The sequence below is a fragment of the Macaca fascicularis genome, chromosome 8 (assembly GCF_037993035.2).
Source record: "Macaca fascicularis isolate 582-1 chromosome 8, T2T-MFA8v1.1".
Taxonomy (NCBI): Eukaryota; Metazoa; Chordata; class Mammalia; order Primates; family Cercopithecidae; genus Macaca; species Macaca fascicularis.
In genome coordinates this window covers 45,992,869-46,020,211 of record NC_088382.1, presented here as the reverse complement: position 1 = coordinate 46,020,211, position 27,343 = coordinate 45,992,869, and the positions used below count along the sequence as shown (strand labels likewise).

At 46.0% G+C, this 27,343-nt stretch overlaps 1 protein-coding gene across 17 annotated transcripts in view; it reads left to right on the top strand.

Moving 5' to 3' along the window:
• Positions 1 to 27,343, top strand: part of SLC20A2 (solute carrier family 20 member 2) — a 127,451-nt gene that overhangs the window by 49,368 nt on the left and 50,740 nt on the right. For 11 of the 17 annotated variants that reach the window (XM_065519164.1, XM_065519160.1, XM_005563223.3 and 8 more), the window contains one exon: positions 21,661 to 22,213. In XM_065519164.1, the coding sequence (XP_065375236.1) occupies positions 21,925 to 22,213 (289 nt within the window). In that variant the 5' untranslated portion in view covers positions 21,661 to 21,924. Of the gene's footprint in view, positions 1 to 21,660; positions 22,214 to 23,082; positions 23,218 to 27,343 lie in introns of all 17 variants that reach the window. The other 6 variants (XM_073998745.1, XM_073998741.1, XM_073998742.1 and 3 more) reach the window with 1 other exon arrangement.

The window sequence follows — 27,343 nt, the reverse complement described above, 5'->3', positions numbered from 1 at the left end:
GTGCCGCATGAGAGTAAGTACTTTTGATGGTCATTGAGAGAGGCTCTCCTAAGCCTGGGCCTGGAGCAAAATGGCATTTGTCACTAGGTTTCCTTTGGGCATTGAGGCTGAAATTCAGACTGAATTGAATCTGCTTTCAACAGGACTAAGACCTTAAACTTAATTGAAAACCAAGGCCAGGCGCGGTGGCTCACGCCTGTAATCCCAGCACTTTGGGAGGCCGAGGCGGGCAGATCATGAGGTCAGGAGATCGAGACCATCCTGGCTAACACGGTGAAACCCCGTCTCTACTAAAAATACAAAAAATTAGCAGGGCGCATGGTGGCAGGCGCCTGTAGTCCCGCTACTTGGGAGGCTGAGGCAGGAGAACGGCGTGAACCCGGGAGGCGGAGCTTGCAGTGAGCTGAGATGGCACCACTGCGCACCAGTCTGGGCGACAGAGCGAGATTCCATCTCGGAAAAAAAAAAAAAAGAAAAGAAAACCAAGTGCCTTGATAAACTAAAAGGAATCTGGAATCATGTGCTACCATGTTTTGGCCTAGCCTTTAGTTTAGAGCCTTTGTTACTCATAGAAGAGTGTTTCCTGGAATGCTCGGAACTGAGAAAGCTGGTTTTTCAAGTTTCATCTTTACATTTGTCATCCATATGAGGAATGCTCTTCTTTTTATGCTCCCCTTCCTTTCTTCATCGTCCTGTGTCTTTCTACTGCAAGTATACGAGAGGAGTAGTCATGACATTCCTCTCTGCCGTATTACTTCCTTAGGAAGTGAAGACACACCTTGCATGGGCGCATCTTCGTTTTCTTTTTTCTTTTTTTTTTTTTTCTGAGGCAGAGTCCTGCTCTGTCACCCAGGCTGGAGTGCAATGGCACGATCTCAGCTCACTGCAACCTTTGCCTCCTGGGTTCAAGCAGTTCTCTTGCCTCAGCCTCCTGAGTAGCTGGGATTACAGGCGCCCACTACCACGCCCAGCTAATTTTTTGTATCTTTGGAAGAGACAGGGTCTCACCATGCTGGCTAGGCTGGTCTTGAACTCCTGACCTCGTGATCCGCCCGCCTCGGCCTCCCATGTGCTGGGATTATAGTCCTGAGCCACTGCGCCCGGCCAGGCGCATCTTCATTTTCTCTGGGGGGAAGAAAGAGGTGTGGGTGAACACCTTCACTCATCAGTCAGATATTCAATGAATCGAGTACTGTTCCCAGTGAGATTGTGGGGGGACAGTTCCTAGGACATCAGCATGTCCTGGCTGCCAAGTAGTTCCAACTGAGTTGAGTCCCAAAGCTCTCCTGCACACCATGTGAGTGTAGACGTGCACAACGCCACATCACGATGGAATAGTAGGTGTTAAAATTTGGTTACTTGGCAAGTTGAATGCCTTAAAAGAAGAAGGAGTCTTCTTACTTCCTTAGAAGGGATAGAGCCAGATAAAAAGGATTTTCTGAGACTGTAGACTATGTTGGACAAGGCAGGAAAACTGGTGGTCATCAAGAGAAAGAGAGTGACTTTTTTTTTTTTTTTGAGATGGAGTCTCACTCTGTCACCCAGGCTGGAGTGCAGTGGCACGATCTCGGCTCACTGCGACCTCTGCCTTCCACGTTCAAGCGATTCTCCTGCCTCAGCCTCCCAAGTAGGTGGGATTACAGGTGCCTGCCACCATGCCCAGCTAATTTTTTTTTTTTTTTTTTTTGAGACAAAGTCGCACTCTGTTGCCCAAACTGCAGTGCAGTGGTGTGATCTCGGCTCACTGCAACCTACACCTCCCTGGTTTAAGCGATTCTCCCGCCTTAGCCTCCTGAGTAGCTGAGACTACAGGCATGTGCCACCGTGCCTGGCTAATTTTATTTTAGTAGAGACGGGGTTTCACTGTTGGCCAGGCTGGTCTTGAACTCCTAACCTCGTGAGTCGCCCGCCTCAGCCTCCCAAAGTTCTGGGATTACAGGCGTGGGTCACCGTGCCCGGCCAATTTTTGTATTTTTGATAGAGACGGGGTTTCGCCATGTTGGCCAGGCTGATCTCTAACCCCTGACTTCAGGTGATCTGCCCGCCTTGGCCTCCCAAAGTGCTGGGATTATAGGCGTGAGCCACCACACTAGCCTGAAAGAGGGTGACTTTTATAAGAGGAAGAAGAGAGTGGATCTCAACTTAAAAACTTGAATTGCATTTATTTCCCTCTTTTTTATCTTTTTTTTGTTTACTTGTTTTTTGCTTATTTGTTTTTATCTTTACTCTGAAGACTAAAAGCAAAAGTAAGAGAGATGAATGTAGTTAACATAGGTGTTAGGAGTTATGAAAGAGCTCATTTGTTATAAAGGTTTTTAAAAGAGTGATTGCCTGAGACCTGACTTGAAATTAAAGTGGCAGCTGTCAGAGGAGGAGGGAATCACTGGGATGTTCTGTCACTTTCTGCCTTGGCTGCTGTGTGGTTAAGTGTCCCTAGGGACTTAGAGGGCAGAGCGCCTGGCAACGCACCTCCTTCTCTTGGGCCTGATTTTTGCCACCTCTGCTTTTTTTTACATTTGTTTGGTTTCCCCCTAATCTTTAAGCATAGTGTCTTCAGGCCCGTGAGGCATGTCAGCAACAATTAAGTAAATCCAGAGTTTTGGGGTTTTTTGTTTTTGTTTTTGAAACGGAGTCTCACTCTGTCTCTCAGGCTGGAGTACAGTGGCAGGATCTTGGCTCACTGCAACCTCCACCTCCCGGGTTCAAACAGTTCTCCCGCCTCAGCCTCCTGAGAAGCTGAGATTACAGGTGGATGCCACCATGCCCGGCTAATTTTTGTATTTTCAGTACAGACAGGGTTTCACCATTTTGGCCAGGCTGGTCTTGAACTCCTGACCTCAAGTGACCCACCCACCTGGGCCTCTCAAAGTGTTGGGATTGCAGACATGAGCCACCACACCCAGCCAAAATCCAGAGTTTTTACTTGAAAAGACTCAAAAGCCTCATCCAGAAGAAATGTCTCCTGGTCAGATATAAAAGCCTGACAGTATCATACTATTAACTATTATAATGATAATTTTTTAAGTTTATATTTGTATTGTATTCTGAGAAGAAGTTATCCTCAGCGAGCAGTGGTATAAGAAAGCTTCTGTTTTCTATGTCCCCACTAACTAGTAAGCAGTGAACTTCTAAGAACTCAAGCAATCAAATTGAATCCAGCTTTGTAAGACCAATACAGATATAAAAGTATATTTTTCTAACAGCAAATCCTGTTTTTTTTTTTTTTATTTGCACATGGTAGAATTTGCTTTTTCTGGTATACAGTTTTGTGAGTTTGTACACATGCACAGATTTTTGTGACCACCACCACAAACAGGATACACAATAACTTCAGCTCCCTGAAGACCCCTCTTGAGCTGCCCCTTTATTCAGACCCTGCCTTCAACCCTTACTCCCTGAACTGTGGAAGGAGTCTTCGAGCCACACACAGCCGTGGTCAAGGGTGAAACTTTGCAGGCTACGGGGGCTTAAGCGCAACCTCTGGCCACTAAGTGGCTTGTGCTGTCCCACAAGTAATCCCTAGCAAGTTGCACTAAAATATAAAAACAAGGGGAAAATCTGAGCGGGGCTGGCAGCTGCACACTGTAGCGGAATAGACTTCAGAGAATCATTAATAGTTCAACCAAGTACCCACACAATCAAGTGACAGCTGCAGGCCTCTGGGAAGTGGGAGTATGAGTGAGCAGAATTGTTATAGTTTATTATTTAAAAGATCCAGTTTTCAATGAAAAATTATAAGACATGTAAAGAAACTAGCTCGTGTGAAACACACACAGGGCGGGGTGGGGGGCAGACAGTGGAGACGGCTTTTGAGGGGGCCCAGATACTGAACTTAACAGACAGTCTTCAGAGCAGCCATTACACATACGTTCACAGACTAAAGGAAACCATGTTTAAATAATGAAAAGAAGGTATGCTGGCAGACTCATCAAATAGAGAATATTCATGAAGAGATAGAAATTATAAAATAAAAAAAGAACTTGGCCGGGCGCGGTGGCTCATGCCTGTAATCCCAGCACTTTGGGAGGCCGAGGCAGGCGGATCCTGAGGTCAGGAGTTCGAGACCAGCCTGACCAACATGGTGAAACCCTGTCTCTACTGAAAAGACAAAAATGAGCCAGGTGTGGTGGCACGCACCTTAATCCCAGCTACTTGAGAGGCTGAGGCAGGAGAATCACTTGAACTCGGGAGGTGGAGGTTGCAGTGAGCTGAGATTGTGCCACTGCACTCCAGCCTGGGAAACAAAGCGAGACTCTGTCTCAAAACACAACAACAACAAAAACCATTTGGAGACACCAAAAGCACAAGGCAACAAAAGTAGGAATATTGGACTATATCAAAATTAAAAGCTTATGTGTATCAAACGATACCACAGAGTGAAAAGGCAACCTTTCAAATGGGAGAAAATATTTACAAATTTATACCTAATAAGGACCCAGAATACATAAAGAACTCCTACAACTCGGCCAGGCGTGGTGGCTCACGCTTGTAGTCCCAGCACTTTGGGAGGCCGAAGTGGGTGTATCACCTGAAGTCAGGAGTTTGAGACCAGCTTGGCCAACATGGCAAAACTCTGTCTCTACTAAAAATGCAAAATTAGGCCGGGCGCGGTGGCTCAAGCCTGTAATCCCAGCACTTTGGGAGGCCGAGGCGGGCGGATCACGAGGTCAGGAGATCAAGACCATCCTGGCTGACACGGTGAAACCCCGTCTCTACTAAGAAATACAAAAAACTAGCCGGGCGAGGTGGTGGGCGCCTGTAGTCCCAGCTACTGGGGAGGCTGAGGCAGGAGAATGGCGGGAACCCGGGAGGCGGAGCTTGCAGTGAGCTGAGATCCGGCCACTGCACTCCAGCCTGGGCGGCAGAGCGAGACTCCGTCTCAAAAAAAAAAAAAAAAAAAAAAAAAAAAAAAAAAAAAATGCAAAATTAGCTGGCCATGGTAGCAGATGCCTGTAATCCCACCTACTTGGGAGCTGAGGCAGGAGAATCCCTTGAACCTAGGAGGCGGAGGTTGTTGTGAGCCGAGATTGCGCCATTGCATTCCAATCTGGGAGACGGAGCAAGACTCCGTCTCAAAAAAAAAAAAAAAAAAAGAACTCCTATAAGTCAAAAACAAAAAGCAAATGACCTGATTTTTTAAATGGGCACAGGACTTTAATAGACATTTCCCCAAAGAAGACAATACAGACGACCAATAAGCATGTGAAAAGATGCCCAATATCACAAATTATTTGGGAAATGAAAATCAAACCGCAGTGAGATACCACCTCCACCCATTAGGATGGCTATCATATAAAAAGATAAAACCTACAGAAGATAACAGGTGTTGATGAGGGTAATGAGAAATTGGAACCCTTGTACACTATTGGTGAGAATACTAAATGGTGAGGCTGCTGTCAAAAACAGTATGACAGTTCCTCAAAAACTTAAACTTAGAATTACCACATCCAGCAATTCCACTTCTGGGTATGTATCCAAAAGGACTGAAAGTCTGGTCTCGGAGAGATATTTGTATACCCATTTTAATAGCAGTGTTCGTCTGTAATCCCAGCACTTTGGGAGGCTGAGACAGGCGGATCACGAGGTCAGGAGTTCGAGACCAGCCTGACCAACGTGCTGACACCCCGTCTCTACTAAAAATACAAAAAAAAAAAAAAAAATGGCCGGGCGTGGTGGCGTGCGCCTGTACTCCTAGCTACTCAGAATTGCTTGAACCCAGGAGGCGGAGGTTGCAGTGAGCCAAGATCAACCCATTGTACTCCAGCCTGGGTGACAGAGGGAGACTCTGTCTCAAAAAAAAAAAAAAAAAAGCAGTGTTATTCACGGTCGCCAAAAGTCGCAGCACAAATGCCCGCTGATGGATGAATAGATAAACACAGTGTGGTCTATATCTACAAGGAAATATTGCTCGGTCTCAAAAAGGAAGGAAATCCTCATACATGCTGCAACGTGGATGAACCCTAAGTGAAATAAACTAGTCACAAAAGGACAAATGCTGTGTCGTTCCACTCATCTGAGGTCCTTAGGCAGTGAGATTCATAGAGGCCGAGGTTGGAATGTTGGTGGCTAGGGGCTGGGGAAAGGCGAGAATGGCAACTCATTGTTTAATGGGTACAGAGTTTCAGTTTTGAAAATGAAAGGAGTTCTGTGGCTGGATGGTGGCAGTGGTTGCACAGCAATGTGAATATACCTAATGCCACTGAACCATACACTTTCAAATGGTTAAGATGGTAAATGTTATGCAATGTATATTTTACCACAATTTAAAAACATTTTTTAAAAGAAACTCTGCAGTTGAAAAGTATGATAACCAAGATGAAAAATTCGCTAGAGAGGTTCTGCAGTAAATTAGAGTTGTCAGAAGAAAGAGATGTTGCTGTAAGGAATGAAGAAAAATGAACAGAGCCAGAGAAATGTGGGCCACCATTCAGTGCATCAGCGGGAGAACCAACAGAGAAGGTGCAGAAAACAATATTTCAACACTTAAAAATAATCATGGCCAGGTGCGGTGGCTCACGCCTATAATCCCAACACTTTGGGAGGCCAAGGTGGGTGGATCACTTGAGGTCAGGAGTTCCAGACCAGCCTGGCTAACATAGTGAAACCCTGTTTCTACAAAAATACAAAAATTAGCCCGACGTCGTGGCACATGTCTGTAATCCCAGCTGCCCAGGAGGCTGAGGCAGGAGAATCGCTTGAACCCAGGAGGTGGAGGTTGTAGTGGGCTGAGATCATACCATTGCACTCCAGCCTGGGCGACAGAGCAAGACTCTGTCTCAAAAAGATAAAAAATAAAAATGTTCTGTAGTAATTTAACTTCCCAAATTTGATGAAGAACACTAATGTACACATCCAGACAGCTTAGCCAAATTCAGTTAGGATAGACACAGACATACTGCAGTCAGAAATTTAAGAGACAAAGAAAAACTCTTGGAACCCGCAAGAGAGAAGTGACTGTCAAGTCCAGTGTAACTCAAGGAAGATGGACAGCTGACTTCCATCAGAGGCAGTGAGACTGGGAGGCAGTGGATGACATATTAAAGTGCTGAAAGAATCCTACATCCAGGCCGGGTGCGGTGGCTCAAGCCTGTAATCCCAGCACTTTGGGAGGCCGAGGCGGGTGGATCACGAGGTCAGGAGATCGAGACTATCCTGGCTAACATGGTGAAACCCCGTCTCTACTAAAAATACAAAAAACTAGCCGGGCATGGTGGCGGGCGCCTGTAGTCTCAGCTACTTGGGAGGCTGAGGCGGGAGAATGGCGTGAACCCGGGAGGCGGAGCTTGCAGTGAGCAGAGATCACGCCACTGCACTCCAGCCTGGGAGACACAGCGAGACTCCGTCTCAAAAAAAAAAAAAAAAATCCTACATCCAGCAAAACTGTCTTTCAAAAGTAAGACAAAATAAAAACACTGCCACACAAATAACTAGCAGACCCACCTCACTAGAGGAAGGCAGATGCGGCAGCTCATGCCTGGAATCCCAGTATTGTGGGAGGCCAAGGCCAGAGGATCGCTTGAGCCCAGGAGCTCTAGGCCAGCCTGGACAACATAGTGAAACCCCATCTGTACCAAAAAACTAGCGAGGTACATTGGCACACACCTGTAGTCCCACCTAGTTGGGAGGCTGAGGCAGGAGGATCAAGGCTGCAGTGAGCCATGATCATCATGATCGTGCCACTGCACTCCAACCTGGGTGTCAAAAAAGAAAAAAGTAAATAAAAATACTAAAGGAGGTTCTTTAGGCTGAAAGGAAGTGACACTAGACAGTGATTTGAGTCCACACATACACACACACAGCTCTGCTAAAGATAAGTAGTTAATGATAAAAGACAATATAATTACATATTCCTTTTTCTTTCTTAACTAATTTAAAATATCATGAAAGAGCACCTTCTGTCTGGTTGCCCTCCAGTCTATAAGAAAGTTGTATGCTGTTCTTGAAACAATCTCTCTAGACTCAAGTTTTCTTTTCTTTTCTTTTCTTTTCTTTTTTTTTTTTGAGACTGAGTCTTGCTGTCGCCAGGCTGGAGTGCAGCAGCATGATCTCGGCTCACTGCAACCTCTGCCTCCCAGGTTCAAGTGATTCTCCTGCCTCAGCCTCCCGAGTGACTGGGATTACAGGCATGCGCCACGCCACCATGCCCAGCCAATTTTTCTATTTTTAGTGGAGATGAGGTTTTACCATGTTGGGCAGGATGGTCTCAATCTCTTGATCTTGTGATCTGCCCGCCTTGACCTCCCAAAGTGCTAGGATTACAGGTGTGAGCCACCGCATCTGGCCTTTTTTTTTTTTTTTTTTGAGATGAGTTTTGTTCTTGTCGCCCAGGCTGGAATGCAATGACACAGTCTTGGCTCACTGCAACCTCTGCCTCCCAGGTTCAAGCGATTCTCCTGCCTCAACCTCCTGAGTAGCTGGGATTACAGGTGCCTGCCACTACACCTGGCTAATTTTTGTATTTTTAATAAAGATGAGGTTTCACCATGTTGGCCAGGCTGGTCTCGAACTCCTGACCTCAGGCGATTCACCCGCCTTGACTTCCCAAAGTGCTGGAATTACAGGCGTGAGCCACTGCGTTCGGCCTAGCCCCAAGTTTTCTGAAGGAAAAATGCAGGCACAGGGAGCTTGACAAGCTCCCCTTTTTTTGGAGGGGGGTGCTTTCTGGGTCTTTTATTTGTATGCATTGGGTCCATCACCCCATGAGTGTACCTAGGGAAATCAGCTGACCTCCCTGAACATTCCATGCAGTGAGAGAAGCGGTGAGGAAATAAATGAGTGACTCTGATGCCTGGTCATCTCAGTCCCCCTTTACAGGCACAGTGGGTGGGAGAAGGGAAGGGCTGTGATTGTCCTGACCTCTGGGGAAGGAGGAAAGGTAGGCTGGAGGCTGGGCTGTTAGCACCTCCCGCCCACAGTTTCGAGGGCTCACTCCGGGCCTAGGTTTGCCAGGGTGCCCTTTGGTCCAAATGCAGGCCTTGTGCTTAGTCCTGTGCCCTGTTTCACTCTTGGCCTGGAGGCATTTTTGTACTGCTGATGTCTCAGGGCCAGCTGTGTGGCCGAGATGCTTAGTGGCTGCATGTAGACCAGCAAGCAGAGCACCCGGCTGGCTGAATGCCCTGGGGGTCTGGAAGGCCAGACCCAAGCGCTCCTGCATGATCTGGGAGCAGCCTTTAGCTGCCTGGCTGCCCTCCCAAGTCAGGCTCTCTTGGATCATGGTGGCTGCCAGCCATAGACCACACCCACCCACACCTCATCAGACTGCACACTGTATCTGTCAGGGGACACCGTGGGACTACACCCCATTCTGCCCCCATGGCCTCTCCTGCAAAGCTCGAAGATAGCTTGGAAAGCACAGAGTGCAAGAGAGATGATCTTTATCGTGCATAAGGAATTAAGAGCCATGAGCATTCTCAGAGTGAGGAAATAGTTTTCAAAGAAATCTTATAAAATGTCTTTTCTGTATTGTGTTTTTTAACTGTCATCCCACGGTTTTGTGAAGGTATTAATAATATCAAACCAGTGTTCATGGTTTCTTAATTTAGTAAAAAGATTTCACTCTTAGTAGTCTCCACAGAAGATGAGAGGAGCTGCTAAATTTCTACCTGACTTACCGATCAAATGAACGTTCTTGGGACTATATTGCCTTGTTTAGCCTGTTTATACTGCCAATTTAGCAAGTTATTAGTGGAGTGGAATCAGGTTTTCAGATTTCTGATGAAGCACTTCAGAGACTTGAACAGATTCTTCCAAATCTGTTGGGAGAATGGCAAAGAGGAAGAGGCTGCCTAGATCAACTTAATAATCATTTGTCCTCTGTTGCTTTTTCTGCTGGCTAAGAACAATTGCTTAAGAATCTCTGGAATGATAACAAGAAATACGGGGCTGTAAGTTGAGCATGGAAAGGAGTTAAGATAATTTCATTTGTCAGCTCCTCTGTTTATATTAATGTTGCATTAATGGAAAGAATATGCGGTCTTACCAGGAACAAAAAGTTTTATAAGTACCATCCATATTTTTATTGAACCTCTAATAGAATCAAAACAAAGTTAGCAAATAAACATGTAAGAGCCATATCTATTTTCATACATGGTTCCATTTTAAACTGTCGCTGAAGGGAAAGTATTTCCCTAATATAGCTCTTGGAACTTAGCCAAACAGTCCAACATTTCAGGGCACAGAATTGGAACCAGTGATCCTAGGTTTGTCATTTGATAGAAGTTTCGTATGTTAAGCAATTTGCTCACGAATATCTCCCTATTTTTGGTTATGAGTGAAGAAAATATCTAGAATATCTGGGAGGGCGAGGAATCCATCTATGGTACATATGGAAAGGAAGAAAGGAGAAAATGTTGAAGAGCCTTTTCTATGTTAGAGAGTGGGAATAAATTCATAAAGCTTGGCTGTTCTTGTCCCTTGCTTCCAGACAGTAGCGTGCCTCAGACTCTCCAGCAAGGCGATGATCTACTTTAAAAGTCTCTACTGCTGGGGAGTCCACATTTCCAGTGGGAGCTCACTTCGGTGGGCTGCAACCTATTCTGTTATAAATGTGTTTCTCCTATCCAAATACAGTTTGTTTGTTTGTTTTTAAGATGGAGTTTTGCTCTTGTCACCCAGGCTGGAGTGCAGTGGCATGATCTCGCCTCACTGCAACCTCTGCCTCCTGGGTTCAACCAATTCCTCTACCTCAACCTCCCTGGTAGCTGAGATTATAGGCACCCGCCACCCTGCCCGGCTAATTTTTGTATTTTTAGTAGAGACGGAGTCTCACCATGTTGGCCAGGGTGGTCTCAAACTCCTGACCTGAAGTGATCCACCCACCTTGGCCTCCCAAAGTGCTGGGATTACAGGCGTGAGCCACCGCGCCCGACCCAATTTTTTTTTTTTTTTTTAAAGAGACTGAGTTTCACTCTTGTTGCCCAGGCTGGAGTGCAATGGCACAATCTCAGCTCACTGCAACCTCTGCCTCCCAGGTTCAAGTGATTCTCCTGCCTCAGTCCCCTGAGTAGCTGGGATTACAGGGGCCCGCCACCACGCCTGGCTAATTTTTTGTATTTTCAGTAGAGATGAATTTTCACCATGTAGAGAGATTTCCACTGTGTTGGCCAGGCTGGTCTCGAACCCCTGACCTCAGGTGATCCACTTGCTTTGGCCTCCCAAAGTGCTGGGATTACAGGCATGAGCCACTGTGCCCAGCCAAATACAGTTTTGTTTTTTTTAAGACAGGGTCCTACTCTGTCGTCCAGGCTGAGTGCAGTGACAACACTCCAGTCTCACTGTAACCTCGACCTCCCAGGCTCAGGTGATCTTCCCATCTCAGCCTCCTGGGTAGGTAGGTAATTTTTGTATTTTTAGTAGGGATGGGGTTTCGCCATGATGTCCAGGCTGGTCTCAAACTCCTGGGCTCAAGTGATCCGCCCACCTTGACCTCCCAAACTACTGGGATTGCAGGCATGAACCACCTTGCCCAGCCTAAATAATAGTCTTTTTTCTTACATGAAAGACTGTTTCCTTGTGCTGTGTCCTCAAATTAGATAAAGAGAGGCTGATATATTTCCTAATAATAACTTTTTCATTGACTCATTGAATTATAAATGTAAAAGGAAAATGACAAATAAAATCTTATAATTACCTGTCATACGGTCATTCAGATTCCATTTGAACGTCACCAAGGATGGCACTTAGATATCCTGAGGCAGCCTTTCCACTAAAAAAGAAAGTATTTTCCATGTAAGTCATGTCGGACCTTGGAAATCTTTTCCTCTTCAGGCCAAATCATCCTAACTCCTCTGACTTTATCTCATTTTAATTATTTTTTGCTGTTTATTTCCTTTTCCTTTAAAAATATATGCACTTAGATTTATTTATTGTAGATTTATGCAATGCCTTCCCAGAGAGTAAGAGGCTGTGTGGAAAACATCTAAATATCACAGAAGCTTTAGGGCTGGGAAGAAACTTCCCTGTAGGAATGAGAAGAATGCAGAGGGAGCGTGGATGGAGCAGGAATGAGACCTGGAAGGAAAAAGGGCAGGGAAGGCTGAACCCTCAGGGTCCGAAGCAGGAATCTTAGCTAGAGAACCAAATGGCAAAGTAAGTCTGTTCATGTTCCATAAGTCCACGAAGGCCGTTGACTGCACTGCTCGAGACAGGGTCAGAATTTTCCACCCCTCCCCACAGGACAATCCTGTGGCTCACAGTTTCAGGCTAAACGGCCTCTTCCTGGCCCTGTGGTCTCTGGTTGATGTAGAATAATAGACTTGGACAGGACCAGAAGATGTCATCTGATATTGACAATTTTGAAGGGTGAGGGCCCGGCAGCATTCTTGTGAGTCCATTCTCTTTATTAGCCTCCCTCCTTCCCATGTCTCTACCTGCCCACCCCTAGCTTAGGCCAGGAACCCAGGGAGCCTCAGCACCCAGAGTTGAACCTCGTATCATCAGGGCCTGGCAAGTGTCAGCCAGGAGCATCACTTCCTAGTTTCTCAGCATTGCTTTCATTTCAGTGCCTCCTACTGTGGTGTGGTGTGGACTCATGGGAAGGAGATAGTGCATTTAGGGACTCATTGTTTAAATCTACTTTCAGTGATGCAGCCACATCTTTAAAATGACCAAAATTGGACTCGATTACTGCTAAAGTCCCTTCATACCCTAATGTTCTATGATCTTCTAACTCTGTAAACCAAAACAGGAATAAAAGCGTAATTATAGGTTGCTTCTTGTAAGCATTAGCTTCAAACAGTTTCAGGAGAAAAGAGGCCAGCAGAGTCCTTGGCATCATCGAGATATTTTCTATTCAGTTCAGTCCTGAGGGCCAAACCTCAAGAGAAGCATAAGGAGGATGAGGGAAGAACTGAGAAAGACTCTTTGTGACTGATCGTGGGCCCTTTGGAATATAAATTGAATACAGGGCTGGGCACAGTGGCTCACGTCTGTAATCCCAGCACTTTGGGAGGCTGAGGCAGGAGAATCAGTTGAGCCCAGGAGTTTGAGACCAGCCTGGGCAACATAGTGAGACCTTGTCTCTACCAAAAAGAAAACAAAATTATCCAAGCATGATGGCGTGTGCCCATAGTCCCAGCTACTAGAGAGGCTGAGGTAGAAGGATTGCTTGAGCCCAGGAGTTTGAGACCAGCCTGGGCAACATAGGGAGACCCCTCCAACCTGTAAAAAAATAAAATAAAAATTACTGGGTGTGGTGGCGCTTGCCTCTAGTCCCAGCTACTCAGGAGGCTGAGACAGGAGGATTACTTGAGCCCAAAAGCTTAAGGCTGCAGTGAGCCATGATTGTGCCACTGCACTCCAGCCTAGACAATAGACTGAGACTCTGCCTCAAAAATAAAAACAAAGGAATAAATAAATAATTGGAGTATAGTAGAAGACTCCACACCATGCAGAGACCTTTTTACTAAGCGCTCCAATACTAGACAAAAGGATATTCTTGATGGTGAAAAAGATAAATAAAGAAAATACAAAATGTGTTTTACGTTTTACATCGTAGGTAGTAAGCCTGGAGAAAAATTGAGGCCCCGGCTGAAAACATAAATAGATTAATGGTGAATTCATTTTGTTTATTTAAGAAAACTAAGCCTATTTTTGTGATATGTTCCTAACTTTTTTTTTTTTTTTTTTTTGAGACAGAGTCTTGCTCTGTCACCCAGGCTGGAGTGCAGTGGCGCGATCTCGGCTCACTGCAAGCTCCGCCTCCTGGGTTCACGCCATTCTCCTGCCTCAGCCTCCCGAGTACCTGGGACTACAGGTGCCTGCCACCACGCCCGGCTAATTTTTTGTATTTTTAGTAGAGATGGGGTTTCACCGTGTTTGCCAGGATGGTCTCGATTTCCTGACCTCGTGATCCACTCGCCTCGGCCTCCCAAAGTGCTGGGATTACAGGCGTGATGTTCCTAACTTTTTTTAAAAAAATGTAGTGTTTTGAAGGGTCTTCCAGTGATAAAGTGGTCATTGCACATCGTAGAAAATTTTGGATAACGTCAAAAAAATAAAAAGAGACCTAGAGAGAAGTGCAATTAACCTGTGGGCTTATTTCCTGAAACTCTTAGCCCACACTCTCTTAAACACAGCGGAGGCCATGTGGCTGATGTCATTGTGTGTTCCCATGTTTCCCCTAGGATCACCATGTTCCAGTGTCATGAAAATCTCTCAAGTTACATCATTGCAGTGGCTACCTAATATTTCATCTTTTAGAAGAAGTTGCCTTAGCCACACCCCTGACTGGGAACATTTAGATGTTTCTTCTTTTTTATGATCATAATAAATGACACTATATTCCACGTCTGCATTATTTGCCCACATTTCAAAGTCTTTGCCTATTTTCTTGAGCAGTTGAGGCTGATGTCATGAAGAGCACCCATACCCCACTGAGTGCTCCTCATTCACAGTAGGGCCCTGGAGTTGCCGTACATCTGACCTGGTCAGTGGACAAGAACCATTTTCTTTTCTTTTTTTTTTTTTTTTTTCCCAGACAAGGTCTCACTCTGTCACCCAGGCTGGAGTACAGTGATTCAATCTCAGGTCGCTGCAACCTCTGCCTCCCGGGTTCAAGTGATGCTCCTGCCTCAGCCTCCCGAGTGGCTGGGATTACAGATGCACACTGCCATGCCGGCTAATTTTTGTATTTTTAGTAGAGGCAGGGTTTTGCTGTGTGGGCCAGGCTGGTCTTAAACTCCTGACCTCAAGTGATGGGCCCGCCTCGGGCCTCCCAAAGTGTTGAGATTACAGGCATGAACCACTGCACCCAGCTAAGAGCCATTTCAGTAGGAAGATAGCTACTTTTTAAATTATTATTATTTTAAAGAACTGTATAAACCATTTCTAACTGTACTTAGGTAGATACCATTACAGAACCTCTCATCACAGATTCATGACAGTTACCCTTGCAGAACTGATTTCAGAGTTGACTTTGGGGTCACAGATTCAGAGTGACCCTGTGATTGTAGCTTGCCCACACTCAGACTTTCTCTGAGTGACGTCCTTGCAGGTCTTGGTCTATGAAGTGCCCAGAACTTCAGGTTTAAAGGATCTTCAGTCTGTGATTCCCCATGGGAATGATTTTCAGCTGAAATGTTTATATTTGCGTAAACTTAATACTAACAAATGGGTTTCTACCGTGAGATCCTCTAGAAGCCATCTGGAAGGCTTGTCTGTGGAAAGCCGGCTTTTCTTTTCCTTGTAGATTTGAAGAGAGGTCTGTAGGCTGGCTCTGGAGCAGGCCTTTCCTCTCTTCCCTGGTCCCGGAAGAGTCACGTCCCGAGCCCCTCTCTGTGGGCTTCATGTCTGCAGCACTAAGTCAGCGCCCCCTCGATCGGTCTCCTCGCTGCCATTGTTTCAAATGTGCTGTGACGTACATCACCCCTCCCTGAGTCCTTACTTGACTGAGTGAACTGGCTGGGTTTTCTGTGTCTCAGTGGAAGATTCCTTTTCTCATTGAAAAGAGAACCGTTTTTTTTCTTTCTTTTTTTCACTGTGTAATCTACATACCATCCTAGGGGACTTGGTGGAGGTGGGGGGCAATGCTTGCAATATAGATAAGGGAAAATATCAAAAGTGAACATTACCTTTTATGACCAGTATTTTTTCTGATCACTTTTTTTGAGGTAGACTGTATATACCTCAGTAAATAAAGCTCAGCAGTTGTGAGTGAACAGTTTCGTGAGTTTTGACAACACGTGCAGTAACACAGCTACCACCATACTCAAGGTGCACAGCAGAGCACTCCCTGTGTAGACATGGGTTGTTGTTTCCCTTGGGTAACTACACACCAGATTGGGGCTGCTGGGTCATGTGGTGAGTGTGCACTGCACTTTTAAGAAATTGCCAATAGTTGGCCAGGCGCAGTGGCTCACGCCTGTAATCCCAGCACTCTGGGAGGCCAAGGTGGGTGGATCACTTGAGGTCAGGAGTTCAAGACCAGCCTGGCCAACATGGTGAAACCCTGTCTCTACTAAAAGTACAAAAATTAGCCAGAGGAGGTAGTGCAGGCCTGGCTACTGGGGAGGCTGAGACAGGAGAATCACTTGAACCTGGGAGGCAAAGGTTGTAGTGAGCAGAGATCGCACCATTGCACTCCAGCCTGGGCGACAGAGTGAGACTACATCTCAAAAAAAAGAAAGAAAAGAAATTGCCAATTGGCTGGGAACGGTGGCTCATACCTGTAATCTCAGCCCTTTGGGAGGCCAAGGTGGGTGGATCACAAGGTCAAGAGATCGAGACCATCCTGGCCAACATGGTGAAACCCCGTCTCTACTAAAAATACAAAAATTAGCTGGGCGTGGTGGTGCGCACCTATGGTCCCAGCTACTCGGGAGGCTGAGGCAGGAGAATTGCTTGAACCCAGGAGGTGGAGATTGCAGTGAGCCGAGATCATGCCACTGTACTTTAGCCTGTGACAGGGCAAGGCTCCATCTCAAAAAGAAAAAAAGAAAAAAAAGAAAAACAAATTGCCAATAGCTTTCCAAAGTGTCTTTACCATGTTGAGTGGTTTTTTTCTTAGCACCCTTTTAGTGTTTCTCTTTGCCTCCCTTCTTCCCTTAAAAAGTCCCTGTCCAGGCTGGGTGCAGTGGCTCGTGCCTGTAATCCCAGCACTTTGGGAGGCCAACCGAGGCAGGCAGTTCACGAGGTCAGGAGTTCAAGACCAACCTGACCAACCCATATGGTGAAGCCTTGTCTCTACTAAAAATACAAAAATTAGCTGGGCATGGTGGGGCGTGCCTGTAATCCCAGCTACTTGGGAAGCTGAGACAGGAGAATTGTTTGAACCCGGGAGATGGAGGTTGCAGTGAGCCGAGATTGCGCCACTGCACTCCAGCCTGGGCCACAGAGCAAGACTCCATCTCAAAAAGAAAGAAAGTCCCTATCCCTCACAACGTGTGTCAGTCTTTAACCAAAAACAAGGTCAGAGTCTGCATGTTGAGGAAGAAGAGCAGGTCTAAGGGAGGAGGCTGGAGAAACCCACAGGACTGGGAAGAGAGTGGGGCACAGGGCTGCCTGAGAAAGATCCTTTCAGAAGGATTTGGGAACCTCTTGTTTGTTATTCTTCCTGTGACAACAGTGATGCCAGTAACTTCAAGTTGCTTGAGGCGAAACACTTCTGCGCAATTAAGTTTGATCCTCACAATAATTCTGTAAAGTGCATGCGCTGTCACTATCCCCATTTTATAGATGCCGCAATTCAAAAAGTGTGTGTGAGGTACCCAGGGTCAGCCACTAGAGAGGAACAGAACTGCGACAGGACCTTATGCTTCCTGACCTTCACCCCAGGGCTTTATCTGCTAAGAATGGTAATAGTCACCACGTATTGATTGCTGGAATTGAGCTTGGGCCTTCTTTGCATGTAACCGGTGGCGAGGCATCTGCCACAGTCTCCACGGTTCAGGTGAGTCATTGAGGTGACTTACCCAGGGTTGCATAGCCAGGAGCTGGCCGGACGGGAATGGACCTAGAGTCCCTGATTGCAGGTCCTGTGCTCATTGCCCTTCTCCAGGGCAGGAGAAACAAATGCTCCTTTTGTAACCACAGAGAGGAAAGAAGGTGGCAAGCCTTTCTCCTTAGGCAGGTGCTTGCTGGACTTAAGCTGGTGGGCTGAGGGTGTGAGTGTGAAGGAGAAAAGCCGCGTTAAAGAGCATAGGCACAATTGTGGAAATGAGTTGTCTAAGACTGTTTAAGTAGGAGAGGGGATCTCTGGGCTGACACAGTGCCAAGGGGAACATCAAAGTGATTAACAACCTCCCCAAGCAGAACCAGGCCAGGGCGAAGCTGCCCGGGGGCTTGTGCCCGCCACTCTTCCCACCCACGGCGGTCCTGTGGTTCACCTGTGTGAGTTTCACGAGTTTTGACAACATGTACAGTAGTACAGCCACTGCCATATTCAAGGTGCACAGCAAGGGAATCGTCCATTAAGACACAGTAAACCGGCCGGGCACGGTGGCTCAAGCCTATAATCCCAGCACTTTGGGAGGCTGAGGCGGGCGAATCACGAGGTCAGGAGATCAAGACTATCCTGGCTAACATGGTGAAACCCCCGTCTCTACTGAAAAAACAAAAATTAGCTGGGCGTGGTGGCGGGCACCTATAGTCCCAGCTACTTGGGAGGCTGAGGCAGGAGAATGGTGTGAACCTGGGAGGCGGAGCTTGCAGTGAGCAGAGATCACGCCACTGCACTCCAGCGTGGGCGACAGAGTAAAACTTCATCTCAAAAAAAAAACAAAAAAAAACACACACAGTAAACCCGCCTGGTTCACCCATTGAAAAGCCCACCTGTGGTCAGACCCTATCCTAGCCCCAAAAAGCAAAACTGAAAACAATGTGAAAGAGAAGAAAAACCTACTTGGTATTTTTCAGTTCAGTTCCATAAACCATCTATCCTCTCTCCACCCCCATGTTTAATCCACCATCTGGTCCTGTTGGATTTTGCCACTGCAGTTCTCTTAAATCATGGTATTCCCTCCCACCCACCACCATCCACCCTGGTCCCAGATGCTTCGTCTCATGCCTAAGCCATGCAACGGGCTCCTGACTCATCCTCCATGTTTTTGCTTGCCTTCTATCCAATGTGGTCACCACACTGCAGCCAGAAGGATCTTCTGGGCCCTGGTGTGGTGGCTCACGCCTGTAATCCCAGCACTTTGGGAGGCCAAGTGGGGTGGATCACCTGAGGTCAGGAGTTCAAGATCAGCCTGGCCAACGTGGTGAAATGCCATCTCTACAAAAATACAAAAAAATTAGCCAGGCATGATGGCGGGTGCCTGTAATCCCAGCTACTCAGGAGGCTGAGGCAGGAGAATCTCTTGAACCCGGGAGGCAGAGGTTGTAGTGAGCCAAGATTGCGCCACTGCACTCCAGCCTGGGCGACAGAGTGAGACTCTGTTTTGTCTCAAAACAACAGAAAAATTCCTAAGTCTGGGCCGGGCATGGTGTCTCACACCTGTGATCCCAGCACTTTGGGAGGCCAAGGTAGGAGGATCACTTGAGGATAGGAGTTTGAGACCAGCCGTGGCAGCATAGGGCAACCCCCATCTCTACAAAAGATTTAAAAATTAGCAGGGTATGGTGGCACATGCCTGTAGTCCCAACTACTGAGAAGGCTGAGGCAGGAGGATCGCTTGAGCCTGGGAGGTTAAGGCTGCAGTGAGCCATGCTTGTGCCACTGCATTCCAGCCTGGGTGACAGAGCAAAAAAAAGAAAAGCCAAGTCTGGTCACGCCAGTACCCCTCTCTGATTAAAACCCTTCAGTGGCATCCCACTGTCCACATGGTGGCCAGTCTTTAACCAGACCCACCCGACCTTCATCCTGGTTCCTCTCACCCTGGCCTGCCTCCAGGCCCCTCCTTCCCACCATGAGAACCATCTGGAATGAGTGTTCCCCCCGCACCTCCCACACCAGGCCCAGCATGACTCTGGCCGTCTGAGGTCTCAGGTGAGCCTTTGCTGCCTGCTACACCACGTCCCACCGGCTGTGCTCTCACAACACTGTGTGGCACCATCTCCTACCTGCATAGTTCTTGTCACCAGTTTATAGACATTTATGTGTTGATATGATTAGTGTCTGTTTCCTTCACTGGACTTCCCAGATGTGCCAGGACCACATCCATTTTTGTTCATTGCCATATTTCACAGTCAGTAATTGAATATTGTTCATGTTTGCCCTATTGGCAAGGTAGCCCGGCAAACAAGATTTTATCAAGAATTTGTTTATATCTTGAGATAGATCATACTGGCCCCCAATTTTTAAAGTTTTGATTTTCATGTATAGATTTAGTGTGCCTGTCATATTAATAAAATACTCTTTCAGTGGAATGTTGTCTTTTGCCCTTAGAGTGGTCTTTTCATTTGTCTCACTTGGGATCTGAATCTCCAAAATTGCATAGGCTGAAAAATCTTAGAAATGATAACAACTATCAGTGTATATTTTCTGTTTCATTGTGTGCTTATAGCATTGCACATTGATGATGCTCAATATATTTGTATATTTGTTTATTATTTTCATTTGAAAAACATGTAACCACAGTATATAGTTTGGGGAGGAAAGGGAAAAAATTGTCTATAACCTTGCTGTTCAACCTCTGTTATAATTTTAGTATATATTCTTTGGTATTTTTATATGCATTATTATTTTTTATTTTTATTTTTTATTTTTGAGATGGAGTCTCGCTTTGTCACCCAGGCTGGAGTGCAGTGGCATGATCTTGGCTCACTGCAACCCCTGCCTCCCAAGTTCAAGCAATTCTCCTGCCTCAGCCTCCCGAGTGGCTGGGATTACAAGCATCTGCCACCAGGCCCAGCTAATTTTTGTAGTTTTAGTAAAGATGGGGTTTCACATGTTGGCCAGGCTGGTCTTGAACTCCTGACCTCAAGTGATTCAACCACCTCGGCCTCCCAAAGTTCTGAGATTACTGGCGTGAGCCGTCGCACCCAGCCTTTTATATGCATTTTCAACATTGCCATAATCACAGTGTACATAAAATTGTGTGTCCTGATTTTTCCCTTTAAATAATGTTATTGATGGGTCAGATTATTATATTGTATATGGTGTGGTATTTATTCAGTTCAACTCAAGCGTTTATATGCTTGATACCATTCAAAGAAAATATACAGTGCCTTGGCTCTCCAATAATAGAATACCATAATTACGAAGCTTGCAGTGACATTTTTACTTCATGGATGTATCTTGTGGCATCTCCTTTCCCTCTCAGAAGCAGGAACAGTGGCGTGGGGGAAGGGCTGCTCCTTCTGGGGTCAGGGGAGGCCTCTCTTACATTTGACATTTGAGCAGGCACCTGAATGCAGGGAGGAGGGAGCCGTGCAGCTGTGGGGGAAGATTCTTCCTGCAGAGGGATCCTCAGGTACAAAAGCCCTGAGATGAGAATGTGCCTGGTCTTTCCAAGGGATTGCAAGGGGACAGTGACACCAGGGCATCATGGGGGAGGGGAGAGGAGCTGAGGCCAGTGAGCTGCAAGGAGGCCTGAAGGGTCTTCCTGACCCTGGTGGGGCCTCTAACTTTTCCTCCTAGTGAGATGGGATAGTGGCATCGTGATAGGATTGCCTCATTCTCCCGGCTTCTGTGTTCCTCTCTGGGGCCCATCAGTTCCTGCCTTGGTCACCCTCCAGATAAGTGACCTCTCGCCAGGCCTGTAAACTCTACCAGACACATGCATGATAACATACTGTGTTCATTGCGTATGCATAAATGTGGAGGTGGGTCGTTGGCCACACCCAGTGGTATCACAGACTCAGATTTGGTTATTGCTGTTCCAGGAAACTGGGCACATTCCACATATTTGAAAAACCATGCAACTAAATTTCTCATTTCTTAATCTTTTGCTCATTTGAGGCAATTGTGCCTTGCTGAAAATAATGATCAAATATGTTTTTCCAATTGCATAAAACAATGTAACCTAGTAAGGATTACTATTAGTCTGTAGTTATTAAGCATGCTTCAACTCCTGACAGTTCTAGAAACCAGGTTTTTTTGTTGTTTTTGGTTGGGGGTGGTTATCCTAATTATAATCTTCCTTGAATTGCTTTATGGTTAGGTCCGTCACATGCCAAAGTTAGATCCCATTAGCAGGCTTAAAACATTTATTTCTGAAAGAACAAACTGTTACAGGTTGCTGAGTATAATTGATTTCTTTTGTTTCCTTTCTGCTACAGGAGGAGACATCACAGCTTTCCCAGATCAGGAGGAAAAATATGGAATGTGTTTTACCGCTGACTGAACACAACCAAATGAACTGTCCTGACAGTAGTTTGCAAACCAGCAGCTAGCAGTTTGTCCAGCCTCTAACATTGTCCAGCACTTTCCAGAGCAAACTCACTGTTTACAAGAACTCTTGGCCTTACGAAGTTTATAACCTCAAGCTTTGTTTATTTAAAATATTCCTGCAAAAGAAAAGTACCCGGCACCCACTTTCCAAAATGGCCATGGATGAGTATTTGTGGATGGTCATTTTGGGTTTCATCATAGCTTTCATCTTGGCCTTTTCTGTTGGTGCAAACGATGTTGCCAACTCCTTTGGTACGGCCGTGGGCTCTGGTGTGGTGACCTTGAGGCAGGCGTGCATTTTAGCTTCAATATTTGAAACCACCGGCTCCGTATTACTAGGAGCCAAAGTAGGAGAAACCATTCGCAAAGGTATCATTGACGTGAACCTGTACAACGAGACGGTGGAGACGCTCATGGCTGGGGAAGTTAGTGCCATGGTTGGTGAGTAGCCTCTTCTCTACGCCGATGGGACATCCGCCCACTGACCCGCTTCCCTACAGTACTTTGCCCATATCCATAAATGTGATTTTTGCTTTGGCTTTTCAAAAACTGGTTGGATGTTTCATATTTACTTTCTTATTTTTGCTTTCTGCATATTAATTTATGATTTTTAAAGTGTTTAAATATCAGGCAACCATTTATTTTCTCAACTTTTGAGCAAATTTGGTTGCTAAAATACATTTCAGCTAAGTGAATAATTTTCAGAAAATACAGAAAAAGATCTTGTAGAACAGCGCTTTATTATTTTAGAGTTCTTTGAAAGTTGTCTAAGTTTCCAGGAAGGTTGATTTAGATTTTTTTCTTAAGGTTTTTCATCAATTAGGAGGCAATGTTTTGAAAACTTGGATGTCAAAAATAATATTTATTAGTCTAACTTTTATATTCACAGTTTAAGTTCTAAAGAAGTTACCAAATAAATCTTAAGTGCGTGTGTTTCAAGAAATTCTGGTCTCTTACATTATTTGTCATCCTTTTGTCGACTTTTGTTTTGATTTTCTGATTCTACCTCTGGGAGCTCCATTTGGTATGTTTGTTTTGTTTTCTGGCCAAAAAATAATGTACGTGTTGCCTGGTGATAGCGTGACCTTTTATTGCAGTTTCAAGTTGTCTAGATGAAGTGTGGAGGTGTGTGAACTGTGTGAATAAGCAGAGTGGCTGGTTGGACAGAGTGATTTCCCCATGGCCTAGGCAGACACAGATCCCAGCCCTGTGGGTCCTCCCATCACCTCCCTCGCTACGACAGAAAAGAACCTTCCGGGCAGGCGTGTGTTAAGTGCAGCTGACAGGATTCTTTCTCTGCTTGCCTCTAGGTAGAGATGACGGCACAACAGACAGCTGATGTATACGGGTAATTTGGTTAGGGAGAAGAGGGTTAGAGAGGAATTCTACCACCTTCTGCTTTCAACAGGACATATCCTCTTGTAGGAAGAGTCCTGCAGCAGGAGGTAAGATGCTGGTATACTGAGAATACAGCCACATTCCACGATTCCCGAGTTCTTTATTTTGTCACTTACATTTTATCTTTTTTTTCTTTTTCTTTTTCTTTTTTTTTTGAGACAGAGTCTTGCTCTGTGGCCTAGGCTAGAGTGCAATGGCATGATCTCCGCTCACTACAACCTCTGCCTCCCGGGTTCAAGCTATTTTTTCACCTCAGCCTCCGGAGTAGCTGAGACTACAGGCATGTGCCACCACACCTGGCTAATTTTTGTATTTTTAGTAGAGACAGGGTTTCACCTTGTTGGCCAGGCTAGCGTTGAACTCCTGAACTCAAGCAATCTACCCACCTTCGCCTCCCAAAGTGCTAGGATTATAGGCATGAGCCACCACGCCTGGCCTGTCACTTGCATTTCTTAAACACCCAGAATTTAGAGATTATTGACCAAGTTTACAATGGCCCAATCTCATTTTGTTCCGAAGGCATTTGATCAGAAGCAGCCTGGTGTACTAAGAAATTCCATATGTCCCAAGCACTGTAGGCCGGTAACACATGCCAAGGAGCTCCTACTTCTCAGCTTGATGCTTTGTGTTGTAAAGATGTCAGGTTCAACTTTGGGAGGCCCCCCAAGATGGGGGCCTCTTGATCCCAGGAGTTTGAGACCAGCCTGGGCAACATAGGGAGACCCTGTCTCTACAAAAAAAATTAAAAAATTAGCTGGGCATGGTGGCATATGCCTATAGTCCTAGCTGCTTGGGAGGCTGAGGTGGGAGGATTGCTTGAGCCCAGGAGATTGAGGCTGCAGTGAGCTGTGATTGTGCCACTGCACTCCAGCGTGGGTGACACAGTCAGACCCTGTCTCAAAAGAAAAAAAAAAAAAATCAGGTTCAAGATCACCTTTATTCCAGCAACTATAGTCATTATTGAATTTTACTTACCTTCACGGAACGTATGTATATCTCAGCATAGTCAGATATAATGGAAATTTACCTTAGAAAAATAACCGTTATTTGTAAAATTCACCTTTTTAGTTGTGATAGATATCTAAGATTTAATTCCATCAAGCGGAAATTAAGATTTTTCTAGTCAGGAAAATCTGACTAGATGTGTTGAAAGTATGGGACAAATCAAGAAAAACACTGACAAAATTAAATCTTTTTCTTTCTTTTTTTTTTTTTGAGATGGAATCTCGCTCTGTTGCCCAGGCTAGAATGCAATGGCGTGATCTCGGCTCACCTGCAACCTCCGCCTCCCTGGTTCAAGCGATTCTCCTGTCTCAGCCTCCTGAGTAGCTGGGATTACAGGCACCCACCATCACAACCAGCTAATTTTTATATTTTTGGTAGAGACGGGGTTTCACCATGTTGGTCAGGCTGGTCTCGAACTCCTAATCTCGTGATCTTCCCACCTCAGCCTCCCAGGGTGCTGGGATTACAGGCGTGAGCCACCATGCCTGGCCACAAAGTTAAATCTTAACTAAGTTTTTTTCCTTTTGATGGATAAACCTTAGAGGCATGGTGCTGCTTATTAAAGAAATTTGTTAGGGAGGCCACACTTAAGACCTCCGTGTGACTGGAGGGTTCATGAACAGGGCCTCATCTGCTGACTCTTCCTGTGGACAGGATAACTTTTTTCACTTCTCCGTTCCCCACCCCTGCCGTTTGGCTCTTTACTGAAAGAATGAAGGATACTTACCTCAACTAGAATTTGGGTTTACCAAAGCAATTTGGGGTTTTGCTTGAATAACTTGATTTTGTTTGCTTTGGTTTTTAAACTTTTTTTTTTGTTATGTGGTTAAATGAATCTCAAAGCTTATTTTGTTGGGAATTTGTGTGAGTTACCTAGATTTGTAAAATTGGGGTCTTTGCCCTGGGAGCTATAAATTTAAGGTGGTGGCGTAATTACCATTGGCCAAAACCACAGCTGATTCTGTCCAGATGCCTGAATTCTCCAGTCTTCTGCTTCTAAATCCAACAGTCCTTTTTTCTTCTCCCTCTCTCCCCCTGTCCTTAATTCTATTCTGTTTGATTCTTTTGTTTTCTGTTTTAGTCACTTCTCCCCAAGCCCCTGAGCATCTGTGCTTCCTGACAGAGTTGTGTTAGAGTTAAGGTGGTTGGGTAGAAATTATTGCTGCCAGCAAAACGTCCTGAACAAGTCATCATGTGGGACTAGCTCAGCCCTAAAGCAGTAGTCTGTCCATTTTGTAGGAAACCAGCAATGGTTCCAAAAGTCTGAGAATTCAAAACTCTGCATCTTTTTGTGGAAAGACCCACACTAGCACAAACGAGCCAGCTCCTCGAACCCCTTAAGAAGCACACAGCCCTCTTCCAGCTCCCTCTGCCCAGCCACACTCTGCCACCTCACACCTGCCCGGCAACCTCCCTGGAGCCTGAGCCTTTGCTCTGCCGTTTCTTTCCTCTGCACGGGAATGGTGGCCTCTGAGATGCCCATCTCCCCACTTTCCCTAGGTTGTGTCTTGCACTCTTATCCCATGCTTCATCTCTTTCCTCTGTCAGATGCCATTATCTTACATTAAAGTATCTTTTTCCCTCTGTTCTTCCTGACACTAACGTGATCCCATTTATCTTCAGACATCCCTGAGGCTAAAGTGCTATCACCTACTCCCAGGCCCTCTTGCAGGTTTTTCCTGGCCCCGCCAGGCCCTCCCTCAGCTGCCCCCTCTCTCCTCCCCTCCCTGCTAGCCTCACAGGTGGTCCCATTACTCCCTACCTTTCTTTACAAACTCTCCTGCTCCAGGATATATTTTGTAAAGTCAGCCACAGAAAATAGAACAGCTTTCAGGAAGGACAAATCTTATGGTCTGAATTCAACTGGGCAGGTTGATATCATTGTTTCACATCATGAGATTATTTCAATTGTAAGAATCTAGGCCAGGCACGGTGGCTTACACCTGTAATCCCAGCACTTTGGGAGGCCAAGGTGGGTGGATCACGAGGTCAGGAGATCCAGACCATCTTGGCTAACACGGTGAAACCCCATCTTTACTAGCTGGGCATGGTGGCGGGTGCCTGTAGTCCCAGCTACTCGGGAGGCTGAGGCAGGAGAATGGCGTGAACCCAGGAGGCAGAGCTTGCAGTGAGCCAAGATTGCATCACTGCACTCCAGCCTGGGTGACAGAGTGGGACTCCGAATCAAATAAAAAAAAAAAAAGAATATAAACCGTATCATGTATTTTCTAAGCTATGAATCTGTGCTATGAAACATGCTCCAAACCCTGGCTCTCTTTTTAAAACCACTAGTCCCCGAGGAGCCCAGGGCTCAGATGTGGAGGCTTAAGGACGTGTCCGCGGGTAGGCCTGGCGCTGCCATGGAGCCTAATATGGGTTTGGCAGCACCAGGCTGGCCCCTTCTCCTCCCAAAGCACGCCTTAGGGATTGACACAGGGTCACAGCCAGCCTCAGCTCAAAGGTCAGCACGCCTAGCACTCATGGGAGCAGCTGTGTGTGTTGCTTCATAAACTGGGTCCTGCACAGCCATAAATGATCCTTCTGCAACTCAGATGCCTTTGAAGGAAATACCAAGGGTTCCCTGAAAAGTGCTGCTGCTGCCAGGCAACCAGGTTTCCAGAATTAACATTCGGGATTAATAACGTGCCCAGCTTATCAGCCAGGCCCTTTGTTCCCCTACAGTTCCATGGGAGCTTTTCAACAACTGCTTCTGAAAGTGATCTCTCCCAGTTGATGCTTTGAATACTCACTACAAAATCTGATCTGCTTATGAAAATATCTGAAGTGAACTGTAGCCTAGAAAAACATTAAACCTAGAAAAGAGTTGGTGAAATTGAGGTAAAAGGACACAAAGCCAACACTAATGAGAACCTCTTAACAATGAGGAATCAGACATACAAATAAAAGGTCCAACATTCTGGGCAGGATCTGAGAGCAGATGCCCAAATTTGGGTTAAATATCATAGTTACTTCTCATAGGAGAGGCACCATCAAAAAGCAGTGTGGGCTAGGTACAGTGGCTCACTGCATCCAGTGAGCCTGTCATCCCAGCACTTTGGGAGGCCATGGCGGGAGAATGGCTTGAGCCCAGGAGTTCAAGACCAGCCAGGGCAACATAGCAAGACCCCTGTCTCTGCAAACAATTTTAAAAATTAGCTGAGTGTGGCA